Below are 12,154 nucleotides of genomic sequence, written 5' to 3' on the forward strand. Positions count from 1 at the left end.
TCTTCTGAGCTGTTCACAACACATTCTTGAGATTTTGATGACTCTGCAGTATTCTCTATACCCTTTTTAAACCAACAATCCTTTTTGAAGTGCCCCTTTTTGCCACAGTTGTAGCATTTCACAGCCTTCTTACTTCTTGATTTGGACCTCCTCTACCTTTGACTCACACTAGAGCCACGCTCCGTTGATCTTCCTCTTGACACCAACAATGCCTCTACTTGGTTCGAACTATTTCTATCTCCTTTGTTTTTGCGTCTATTTTCTTCTTCCAAGATAATGGCTCAACATCATTGAAGACTAAATAGTCTGAGAGGATATTATTGGTCAAGTTGATAATGAGCTGATCATACGAATCAGGAAAACTTTGAAGTAGAAGCTCTGCACGTTTATTTTCCTATATTTATTGACCCAATGTAGTGAGTTATGAAAATAGAGTTCTTATTGTGTTGATGTGGTCAGTCACCAACGTGGTTTCTGCCATTCGAAGGGTATAAAGTCTCCGCTTTAAGAAAATCTTAATGAGCAAAGACTTGGATTCATATAGCTTTGTTAGAGTCTCCCATATCTCCTTAGCTGTTTTATTCTCCGCCATACTTGATAATACTTCATCGGTTAATACTAAGTGTATGTTAGCAATAGCATTGCCATCTATCTCATTCCATTTTGCATTATCAGTGATCTCCGCGGGCCGATCCCCAATTGCTGCCAAGCAATTATCTTTCCTTAAGATTGCCTTAATTCTCATTTTCCACAATGAGAAATTGCTCCCATTAAACCTCTCAATCTCGTACTTTGCTGCCATTGTATTCACCAAGATCTATTCAGCTATCACCGTTTCACAGATCTGTAACGTATATAGAAATAGTATCGTGTGAATAATACTTCACTAAGTAAGTTCCCAGGAAAGATTGGAGGGGTCACAAACGGTCCCGCTTAAAACCCAATCTCCTTAGACAGAACTTCCTAGACTGTATTTAATCACCGCACTGACTTTCTATATACGCCAACAGCAACGTATGTGAACAGTACCGTATGGATGAAAAGTGCCGTATAGGTGAATAGTGCCGTATTCGTGAATAGTACCCGTATACACGAATAACTTTTGTGTATTAACAACACCAACCAGAAGGCTCTGATACCACTGTTAGGATACTGGCATGGTTGGTATGCAAACCTAACAAGAAAAAAGGTAAGGGACATGATAAAATGAGAAATGGAACACAGAAGAATTTATGTGGTTCACCCAATTGGGCTACGTCCACAGGCAAGTATAAAAAAATTTTACTAAGTAATGTGGAAATACAACTTCTCTCTAATAATAAGAGAACAACCAAAATCTCTCTATTACTAGAAGAACCTCACTTATTATCTCATAAATAACTCACAATTTTGTGGGATTACTCTCTCCTCACTCTCTCTTCTTTCTCTCTACTTGCTCTCAAGTTTCTCTTTTGTGGTGTGTCTATAATGCTTGGATGCATTGCCTATTTATAGGCAAGCATCTATGCAAAATACAAAGGGTGGGACAAGTAGCACCAATTTGATGCCTATAATTTTTGACTATGGTGTAAGAGGATGACTTCACCTTCTCCTACTTAGATGGTTGACTTCACATTTTATTTTGTTTTTAAGCTAAATGTCTACTCGAGGTGTTTATTTATTGGCACACAAATAAATTAAAAGGTCCTAATAAAAGTAAGAAACATAGATATGGAAATTAAACCCTATATTTCTTTCTGAAATAGATAGCTCTAAAAGCTGTACTGTGTGGGCATACATCAGTTATATTGACAAATTATTTCATTTTCTACGAGCAAATGACCGCCCGATGCCTTGCATATTAATGGTTCAACTTGAAAACGCTTCCTTTTCTGGGATAACCATTTCACGCTCCAAATGCATCGAAGTTGAGTAAAAAACGAAAGACATGGTTTAAAATGTGGTTCGGGCGTTAAAAATAAATTTCACCAACTTATAATTCTTTTCCTTTGATGGCCTATGTTGATGTTATGTGTAACTGATGTCCGGATAGTAAATTGTGGTTTGGCAGATTCAATGGCGGGGTCACTCGTTCAGTTACTGGTAGTGCTGAAGATTGCAAAAAACTCCTTCCATTCAATAATCTATATAGAGGTGATGGTTTCAGGTTTCTGTTACCCTTAATTTTGTTAGATTTCATTTTTTATTTTGTTGCAGAGTCTTTGGACATAGTGGCATGAGATGAATTGCTCTGCTGGATAAATTAATTCACAGGCCATCTTCTTAAGAAGCCAGAGTTATAGTAGATGCATTTATCTCTATAAATGCAGATTTTGGTACAAAAAGAAAGAGAAGGTTGTAATGGTTTTTAGAGGATCGGTATTGCAGTCAGAGATGATGCGATTAAGGCCCCTGAAATTCCTGGCTTGAAATGTTGAATTGCTTGCAGAAACTGAAATGTTTCTTGAATTCCAAAGGGTTTGCAAGAGTGAAATACGATTGCCTTTTAGAAGAAAATAAATATATTAGACATTGCTTGCAGGGTTTTCTTTCCCCGAGATTGGGGTTCCGCTGGCAACGCTCTTCTTGCCGGTCATCTTGATTCTCAATGAACTTCCAGTGGCTTTGCTAAAGCCTTGAAGGAAAACTCTCACTGGTTTTTTTCCAGTCCCTCTTCTCCATTTGTTGATGCCGTCAATAAGGCTTCCATCTCAAGGCATGTGGTTTATGGTTAACGAGTCTGCAAAATTCAAAACCGAAATAATACTCTGTTTTTGAAACTTGGAATTTTCGCTTATTATCTGGTTTTTCGTTAAAAGCTGAGTTTTTTATATAAAAAATGATACCATTCTTGATCCCTTGAACACAATTGTTTCCATGAGTTGGATCTTCCATATTAATTTGATATGTCAAAAGACTCATTTTTAGTCTTTTTTTCTTTACTTTATTTTGAAAAAAATAATAGATATCATTCCAAAGATCCAATCAATTATAAAATAGCATCGCACAATCCATTCCATTTATAGAATAGCAATTAGAAAAAAAAAATAGCGGGAAGAACATTTTCTAATTTGAACTGCGAATCAACTGAAGATCGATTTGTTTCTATTGATATCATTCAACCCCTGATTGCATACTCCTTGATGAAACTGGAGGCGGATTTGCTGCTATTCAAGAACCACAAGAAATGAGGGATCCAAACCAACGAAAAGATAAAATTTAACCATCAAAACTCTGCACACGCCACAACAAGGTTAATATTAAAATTGGCACAGTATTTATTTATTTTTTACAATCCAGAGCTGCATCACTCCAAGTGCACAGCAAATGACTGCAGTCCATAAGCTTGTACTTTAATCTTCTTCTATGGAATTTATACGAGCCAGCTTGTATACAATTTTGGAGCAAAAAAAAGTAATAATAATCAAAAGAGGTCCCATATTGAATCAAGACTTGGAAGTTTATGGCTATGTCTTCCCACAGCGCTCCATCTAACAGCATATTTAAACATCCGTGGAATTCACATGGTCCTCTCAGGCTCCAAAGCTCGACAGCAATTCACCGCTCTCAAGATTGTTTTCTGTGTTATGTTCCTTAGCTGAAGGAGAAGGTGATCTTTCTCCAGCCACATTCAATCGCAAAGGCCGCCCTTCCACCTCCTAGTATAATTACACATCAGCTGATAAAAAAAATGAACAAGCAAAATGATTCAAGGATGCAAAAGCAGTAGCAGAATCCGGTTTTACCACTCCATTCATGGCTTCTAAAGCAGCTTCTGCACTCTCAGCAGATTCAAAAGAGACAAAGCCAAAACCTCGTGATCTTCTTGAGTCCCTCTCGTAGATGACTTTGGCACTTAATACCCCTGGCTGGTTAGCAAATGCATCTCCAAGACCCTCAGACGTGAGGCGCCAACCAAGGTTTCCTGCATATATCTTGTGTTCGCTGTCTATAAACCCCCTGTAGCCACTCCCTGTTCTTGGTCCCATTACTTCCCTCTCCCCTCCCCTTGGCACTTCTGGGAAGTTCACCCTCACAGATCGACCTCCAAATTGCTGTCAACCATCACCAACATCATCATTACCGTTTTTCATCTTCTCGTATGGAGCTCAATTAGCGGCAATCACATATAAACACAATTCTCACCTTCGATAACACACATCTAGAAAAGCGCACACATGAGGAATAAAATAAATAGCTGGGGATAAGGATAGGAGCTAGCAATGCAGAGATTGCAATTAACATATGATTGGTTTCGCACCAGCTCAACGCAACAACAACACTATACGAAATGCTGACAATTGGTAAGGGAGCAATAAGGATTGCTAACTTTATTGACAAAAGAGAAATCAGTAACCGCAATTGATTAGAGAAATGAGCATTCTCCAACTCCACAATACATACTTTAAACAACCTCAAAGCAGATCACATCAATGCAAAACTAAAAATTTTGTAAGGTCATTGCACTCGAAATCATAGATAGCTTAACAAATCCAAGAAAAAAAGTCACTTACTGTTCCATTGAACATCCGAATCGCTTTTTTAGCTTCTTCAACACTTCCCATGGTGACAAACCCAAAGCCCCTGCTCCTATCCGTAACTCGATCATAAATAACCTTAAAACCCAAATGAAAAAAAAAAAAGGAACCATGAGCATAATTCATTTGTCTAATACTCCAAAAAGCAACGAATAAAGAAGAAGAAAAAATCCAAATCCAATTAGTAAGGAGACAAAAGATGTCAGACCTCAGCACTTAAAACACGACCAGCTTCCTCAAAAACCTCGGCCAATTCCGAAGAAGTCATTGAATATGGTAGATTTCCCACATAAAGCTTGCCTTCTTCAGTTGCTTTTATGGCCTCCACATCTCCTTCTTCTTCTACAATTTCTTGGTCAAATTCGTCCGTTTCACTTTGTGGGTCATCTAGAGCTGTGGTGTTTTCTTCTGTTCCAGCTTCAAAACTGTCAGAAGAGGCAGCAAAAATGCCATGGAAATGAGGGAGGGAGAGGAGAGAAAGGGAATTAGAGTCTTGGTTGTTGAGTTGAAGGGATTTTAGAGGTTTAAGTAAGGGTTTTGATGAGAAGTGGGAAGGGAGTGGAAGTGGAGAGTGAGTGAAGGAGAGGTTTGAAAGCTTTGTGTGTAATGGAGAGGAAGTTATGGTTGAAGCTGCCATGGAGAGAGCTGACATTTTCTTTTCGAAATTATGCGAGACAATTGAAAGGAAAACGGAGGGCAGGAATGTTTTGGTGATATATTTTTTGGAAGAGAGAGAGGGAGAAACAGATAAGGTTTCTGAATTTTATTTCTTTCTTTTTTTTTTTCAATTTGGTTTGCTTTTATTAGTTTTGGTCCTTTTGGGCCAGTCTCTTCTTGCTGGGCAGGTGTGGCATGGACTCCCGGGTTAGAGCTGTGATAATTGAAACGCAGACCCACATGCTTTTCACAGGATTGTTCCTTCAAATTGCAGGCAGAAGAAGAGAAACTATTTTAAATCTTATAAATAGTGATGATAACACAAACATACAGCAATTAAATACAACCATGGAGTAGAAATCAAACTTCAAGAGCATCGAACATGCTTCAACACAGTTTAGGATAACAAATCAAGCACACATATCTGGGTGTCTTTGTTTCATTGATGAAAACACACCCCTTTATTATGTTGTCCGTTCCCAAAGTTTTGTTACAGTGCATTATGGTTTCACCTCTGACCAATCCATGACAGCAAGGTTGCATGGAATGGCAAAGATACCATCAATACACAGGAGCCAAGAACGACTTGCCCTTACAACCAAATGGTGAAGTCCATCTTCAAGCCAAGATTTGGTTGTCAGGTTCCAGCAAAGGTGGGGGGGTTTGGTCTTGTGCGTGATGCAAGCACCAACCCAATCCGTTCCCTTGCTGTTTGAGGTTGCTGCAGTTGTCAGCTGCTGCAATCCACTTACTGGGCATGCCAATGCCATGTCCTCCGTCCATCCCTGAGAAACCATGGACAGTTAGCCCATGATGATTGAAAGGGAAGCGATTGAAATCTCCCCTGTTGTACAAACTAGTCACTTCTGAACCAGAGAGATTTGATCCACCACAATTTGCTTCCATTGAGGAGTTCAAAGTTGCCCCTCCTGATTCCAGAACTTCAGAACTCTGAGAACCAGTTGGCTGCAAAAGTTGAAAATCACCAGCTTTCTTAGCCTCTGTTATGCCTTTTCCATCATTCAACTCTTTCGTATTCAAGAAACGGCCACCGCATCCCCTTGGACGTCGCATTGCGTGGAGATGGCGTGAACGGTGCATATAAGGCTGTCAACAGTAAAAACTTAATTATTGAGCCAGAACGAGGGTGGGATATTTACTTTAAAGAAGAAGAGAATCTTTCCATTAGCTTTAAGTGGTTGATTGAAAGCATGGTCGAATCTTAAATTCAAAAATCATAACAAGAACTATGCCTACTGAATCAAGCATTCATTTCACCCAAAACCTAAGAATTCATGTGCCATTATAATTGGATCAATCACCATCTGTCCTAAACATGTTATCAATTAAAGGAATAATTGTGGTCGCTCGTTAACAAAGAAGCTTAAGTATTAGATTGATACTTGAGTCAAATGTTTTCCAGAGGGAAGATGACAAAGGCTTGCCCTAACATACAAACTTGAACTAATGTGTCTTTGGACTAGGAATTGAGAGAAGGGGTTTGCTTATGAGGTCTAATTTGTCTGACCATATTTTCAATCTAGAATGATATGAAGTTTTATGTCCTAAAGATAGTGCTAGATTGAGGATCCAAATCAAGAGATCATACCTTACGATTTCTGGGCAATTTATTATCCAGTGCAGCTTTTGCGCGGGACTTCCTACGTCTTATGATTCCATGGTACTGCTTCGCATTTACATATATGGGTACATCATCTGTGGTCGTGCTCATTGGGAGCATAATCCGGCCCTGCATTATTATGAATAAACATGGAGTTAGTTGAAGTTGCTAGATTTCTAGTTGTCAATTTGTCACTGGTTCTCTTCAAGCATAAAAGAGAACTCAAATATGAAAAAGGGTTATTCTATCACAATTATTTTTTAAATTTTTGTTAGGATTTGTTCGAATGAAGGGGACTAGTGGACCACATCACTTTCAGTAAACTACAGATTAGTAGAATGGAGATTGTTTTGCTTCACATGGGTAAATGTTATTGCAGAAGATGTATTTTCTCTTGTGAGAAGGATCACATACCGAAATTTGAGGTCCAAAAGTTGAGAATAATCCATAATATTGGTCCACGACAGGATACTTTGCGCAGATCTACAGCCATGTTTATCAAATTATGAACCATTAGCCATCAATCACTATAAACTAGGTTTGAATACTGCCAGTATAAAACCTTAATTGAAATAAAACACTCACCACAGGCTGACCAAATCCCAAGTCAAAATGAGCATAATAATCCGGCAGAGCTGTTTGCACTGAAATGGCTCCCTGAACAGATTTCTGTTCACCACCTGAAGGTTTGCAGTCACCTGAATGAGAAATTACCTTGATGGTTAACAAATAGTCATATTGAAAGTGCTTAGAGAAAACAATAGGTGGATAAATTTGGACTTGAACGGCTGATCTATCAACTAGGTACCAGAACTCCATGTGATACTTTCTTTTATAACGATGGATCAAAATAACCAAGTGTATCTAGTTCTGTGATAAACTATTCAGTGTATCAAATGGGAAGAAGATAGTCTTTGAACAGGTTCTGGAAAATATAAATGCTAGGAAGCAGTATTTCACCCTTATGATATCACCTGGTCTTTTGGGGCATGAAAGATGAAGACATGTCAGACCAGTTGAGCACTTCATATTTCAAGCTACCTTTTTTCCAGAATGACTCAAGCAGCATTTCCACGCTGCTTTCTGCATCCACGTGCCAAGAAATGACTTTGAGATGCAATCATCATTGATCACGATTTCTTCCAACGGGTGATACATGTTTTCTCCATGCAAACGGATCCGATTACATCAGATCACAGTCCATGTTTTTTCTGGCACATGTTTGACTAGTTTAGCAACAATCATGTTTTCATGTTGCCTCAGTTTATTCCTTATCATACATAGGAGAAAGAAATCTTCTTTAGGACATTTATTTATCCCTAAGTTCATCAAGCATCTAGCATAGAATAGACATTGTTGGCTCCGAAATTATATAAGAACTAATTTTATGATTTTATCCTTTTCAGTATAACAGTCCAAAAAAAATGCAAGTCTTTGGGCACCGTTCAGAGCTAAATGGCTGCAGCACATTTGAGCAGCGAATGTTCCAGTTCTCTCATAATATATCTTTCTCAAGTGGATTTTTTTGGCTAAATTCTAGTATGAATGTTCATTATTCACACACAACTATTCCTCATCTACCACTCTCTAAACAGAAATCATGTTGGAAATTAAACAAGAGGATATTAATCTTTAATCCTTATATCCTAGAAATTTGATCTCCTAATAGGGATTGGTAGGATTTGTTGTTAGTCCTATTTAAAGATGATTTCCTACTTAATGTTAGAACTTGTTATTGCTTACAACTTCTATAAATATAAGAACTTGGTCTTCTCTTAAGTGTCTAGTGTTTTTTTCCCTTAAAAAAAAGGAAAAAAAAAAAAACACCAGTGCCTTGTGTGGTTTAGAAAAAAGTTGTGTTGTGTGCGGGTTGAGTTAAAGCCAGGCATATTTGTGTGTGTCTTGTGAGTGCATAGTGACACTGTGTAGGTTGTGTGGCAACCTGTGTGTGCCATGTGAGCTACAAATTGCGTAAGGTAGCATGGTTTGGTGAATCAAGAGTTAAATTTTAACTATCGTTTTATATTCTGGGAAATCATAAATTTTTGTATTTCCCACAAACCAACAAGTGCCCTTCTTAGTAATAATATGGATCGATCTACCATATCACTTAACACTCTAGTTTATCTAATTTGATTCAAACATGCTTCCAACCTTAAACTTGCCACTGCATGCTTCCAGCCTTTCGGGGGCACATCCACTACTGTGAATGAAACTGAAAAGCTACTCTTATATTCTATTTGACCCTTAAATACTGGCTAAATTATAAATCCTCATTTAGGCAGAAACAACTTCCATTGTCTCGAGCCTCGATTATAAAACAATCATTTTGTGGCAAAAAAGTGTTAAGAAATAGATTGATGTTGTAAATCTAAAACCTTCTGGTGCAAACTGCTGTAGTCCAGAGGTTATACAGAGCACAATACAAAGTTTCACAATGCCTTTTGAAGCTGCAAATTCGTAACTAATGACAAGAATTACCTAAAAAAAGCAACAAAACAATCAGAAAGACGTCTGTGCAAATTTCTAAACCATGTAAAGGAGAATGATTTACCGGGAAATATAGTGAATTGAGTGATGTTCGCTTTATCCAACCCTTGCTCAGTACCCATCCTGGCGTGCTTAGTAGCAGTTTCACCTCGACCGGCAGGCTGTTCTATGGGTAAAGCCTTCAATAGGCCACACGATTCACCATTAACAGCCTGAGACCCAAATGCAGTCCACCATGGCACTGTTGACAACTGCCCATTTGGATTATGGACACTTCCTTCATGTTCTTTGAAATAGAAAGTTTTCATAGCCATTAAATTCCCTCTGAAACGACCTGACTGATTGCTTTGACCGTCTTTATCTCAAGAGTTCAAACTAATTCCTGGAGGTTCAACGATTTAATAAAAAATTCTCACCAATTTTTCTGCTAAATTCAACCTCATAAGAACATGAGAAATAAGGACAGAATTCCTATAACTTATTTTACCAAAGACTTTTCCATTGTAAAACACAACCCCCAAGAAAATAAAAATCTGCTTTGTTAGCCGAAGTAAAGAAAGATAGAAGCAGAAATTTTTTTTTAATTTAAGAAAAGAATCAAATCCTAGAAAAGAGCACCACCATGTTACTATAAAGAGCAATTAAACACCAACCAAATAAAATGGAAAATACAAGAAAATGAGGTGAAAATACAGCCATGGAAGACAGTTTCTTTATTAATAAATAAACAAGACATAAAATGAGCCCATCGTAGAGTACAAAGATCACGACCATATAAACCGGAGATACACTGTGAAGAAACCAAGAAAATAAAACAGAGAAGAAGCAGGTACTCAAGACAAAGTCAAAACTGAGAAATTCTGATTAAAAGACAAAATTTTGTGAGACAAAGAAGATGACATGCATACTCACAGAACAGATGCAGAAGCAGAAGCAGAAGCAAGCATCAACTTAGGTCTCAAACAGAAACCAGAGAAACCCCTTTTAATTTGTCAAGGGCCATTTGTTTTTTGTAAACTTTCAAGCGACAAACAAAAAGAAAGCGAGAGAGAGAGAGAGAGAGACTTGGGGAGGGGGGATAGTAAATGCACCAAAGTGTAATGGAACTCCACACTAGTAACCAATGAGCATTTGTTTTCATGCAAGTCTTTGGTACACTCACTGTACCAGTATATTAATGCACTAATTTATTGATTTCTTGTCTCTTCCTGGTGCTCTCTAACCTTGTTCTTTATTTTTGACCATGTACTTGCAATCCAACCTTGAAGGTCTCATTACCATTTGTTTTTTTTCAAATGTCCAAAAATGGGTGTGTTGGGAGTAGAGGCCATGTAATGTAACGAGAGGCTTAGAGCTGATACCTGCCATCTCTATTCGTGGTCACTTAACCATCTTTTTTTCCAATGGAGTGTTTGTTTCCATGATTAGACATACGATTAAAAATTCTTTTTTCCATCTTAAATTAAATGTATTTGGATATATTAATGTTAAAAAAATATGTAAGAAAAATTAATTTAAAAAATTTTCAATTAAAAAATATTTAAAAAAAATATAATACCCCTTAGTACATTAAAAATATTTTTTTTATGTTGAAGAGGTAAAACGTGACATGCAATTGATTTTTTTTCTTTTTTTTTTTCCTTTACCTATGGCTTATGTACTCTACATCTAATTATTCATATTGTAAAGGTTTTTGAACCTTTTATTTTATTTGATGTACATGAATGTAGGTCCCATTTGAGATGGTGATTTAAACAGGGGTTTGCTAAAATTTATTCTTTAAAATCATTTTAATGTATTAATATTAAAAATAAATTTTTAAAAAAATTAATGTATTTTTAAATTAAAAATATTTAAAAAACTACTACCACGCTCTCAGACTGTATACAAAACAAGTGTTGTTATTATATATACTTTCATTTAAAAAGAAATAATGATATAAATAGTTAAGTATTGTTTTTGTGTGTGTATCTCTCCTTTTATATAACATGACATTCTATATGTTAAATGTTTAATTTTATTTTAATTAGAAAAGAGAATAAAATGTTAAAATTAAGATTAAAAGGACTTCTTTTCTTTAAAAGAAAAAATATAAATTTTTAGAGATTCATATAAATAAGAAGTTTAAGTTAAGAAAATACATACCAATTTTACTCACTTATTTAAACTCCCTAATTGTGGAAAATTCTTTAAAGGAGAACAAAACAATTTGTTTCCAAATAAAGTATCTAATTAAGGTTTTAAATAGAATAATTTAATAAGACTTTTGCTTATATTTTAATTTATCTTGGCTTCCTTGTTTTAGTAGAAATGATTATTTACAGTTTCATGAAAAATAAATGAGATTGGGGGAGGGGTACATATATTCCTTGGAAAACCTTTCCCTAATTATATATACCATTTTTAGTATTTCTTTATTAATATTTTATAAGTAATAATCTTTTAAAATAAATATCTATTGGATATATATTTTGATTACTATGTATAAGTGTTTTAATAAAATTCAATATTCATACAACTTAATGTTTATTTTTCTTAAATATTAACTATTAATTATAAATATAAAAAATATTTTTTTAATTAATGAAGAATCTTTTTATCCAATTCAAATCCAATATAAAAAAATGCACTTCTACCCATACTTGATTAATATAATGAAAGAAGTATAACTTGTCTCAAATTAGCTCCATTATCATCCCTACATGTTAGTAGGAAGAAATTTCTTGATATATCTATTGAGTGTTAAAGAGTCATCAGAATCCAAAAACTTAAATTATTAGGTAAGATTCTATTATGTTATTTTAAATTTTTTTCTAGCATTTTCTATAAAGTAAAAACCTTTTGGATTTGAAATTTACATAGACTCATC

General features: G+C 35.9%; 2 protein-coding genes across 4 annotated transcripts; both read right to left on the reverse strand.

Annotated features, from left to right (window-relative positions):
• Positions 1-3,197: 3,197 nt before the first annotated feature.
• LOC105141045 (33 kDa ribonucleoprotein, chloroplastic-like) lies at positions 3,198-5,288 on the reverse strand. The gene is made up of 4 exons (XM_011048131.1): positions 4,726-5,288; positions 4,494-4,595; positions 3,726-4,034; positions 3,198-3,638 (listed from the first exon to the last, which is right to left on the reverse strand). Exons 1-4 carry the CDS (start codon positions 5,167-5,169, stop codon positions 3,513-3,515), a joined length of 981 nt encoding a protein of 326 aa, XP_011046433.1. The 5' UTR covers positions 5,170-5,288; the 3' UTR covers positions 3,198-3,512.
• Positions 5,289-5,456: 168 nt separating this feature from the next.
• Positions 5,457-10,383, reverse strand: LOC105141046 (nuclear transcription factor Y subunit A-10). Of its 3 annotated transcripts, XM_011048134.1 has the most exons (7): positions 10,198-10,383; positions 9,350-9,667; positions 7,381-7,493; positions 7,210-7,278; positions 6,784-6,924; positions 5,863-6,281; positions 5,457-5,829 (listed from the first exon to the last, which is right to left on the reverse strand). In XM_011048134.1, coding segments are annotated over exons 2-7 (993 nt in total). In that variant the 5' UTR covers positions 9,600-9,667; positions 10,198-10,383; the 3' UTR covers positions 5,457-5,828. The 3 variants fall into 3 exon arrangements, with proteins under 3 accessions (XP_011046436.1, XP_011046434.1, XP_011046437.1); XM_011048132.1 differs by having other exon boundaries at positions 5,457-6,281; XM_011048135.1 differs by lacking the exon at positions 10,198-10,383 and adding an exon at positions 7,770-8,006 and having other exon boundaries at positions 5,457-6,281; positions 9,350-9,436.
• Positions 10,384-12,154: the final 1,771 nt, after the last annotated feature.

Source organism: Populus euphratica, unplaced genomic scaffold, assembly GCF_000495115.2.
Source record: "Populus euphratica unplaced genomic scaffold, PopEup_1.0 scaffold131.1, whole genome shotgun sequence".
NCBI lineage: Eukaryota > Viridiplantae > Streptophyta > Magnoliopsida > Malpighiales > Salicaceae > Populus > Populus euphratica.

Coding starts and splice junctions, on each gene's coding strand:
- LOC105141046 (XM_011048132.1), bottom strand. CDS start 9,599: ATGGCTATGAAAACTTTCTATTTCAAAGAACATGAAGGAAGTGTCCAT. Junction 6,925..7,209: donor CTTTTGGACCTCAAATTTCG/GTATGTGATCCT, acceptor ATAATAATGCAG/GGCCGGATTATGCTCCCAAT. Junction 6,282..6,783: donor AATTGCCCAGAAATCGTAAG/GTATGATCTCTT, acceptor TACTGTTGACAG/CCTTATATGCACCGTTCACG.
- LOC105141045 (XM_011048131.1), bottom strand. CDS start 5,169: ATGTCAGCTCTCTCCATGGCAGCTTCAACCATAACTTCCTCTCCATTA. Junction 4,596..4,725: donor GTCGTGTTTTAAGTGCTGAG/GTCTGACATCTT, acceptor TTGGGTTTTAAG/GTTATTTATGATCGAGTTAC. Junction 4,035..4,493: donor TTCGGATGTTCAATGGAACA/GTAAGTGACTTT, acceptor GATGGTTGACAG/CAATTTGGAGGTCGATCTGT.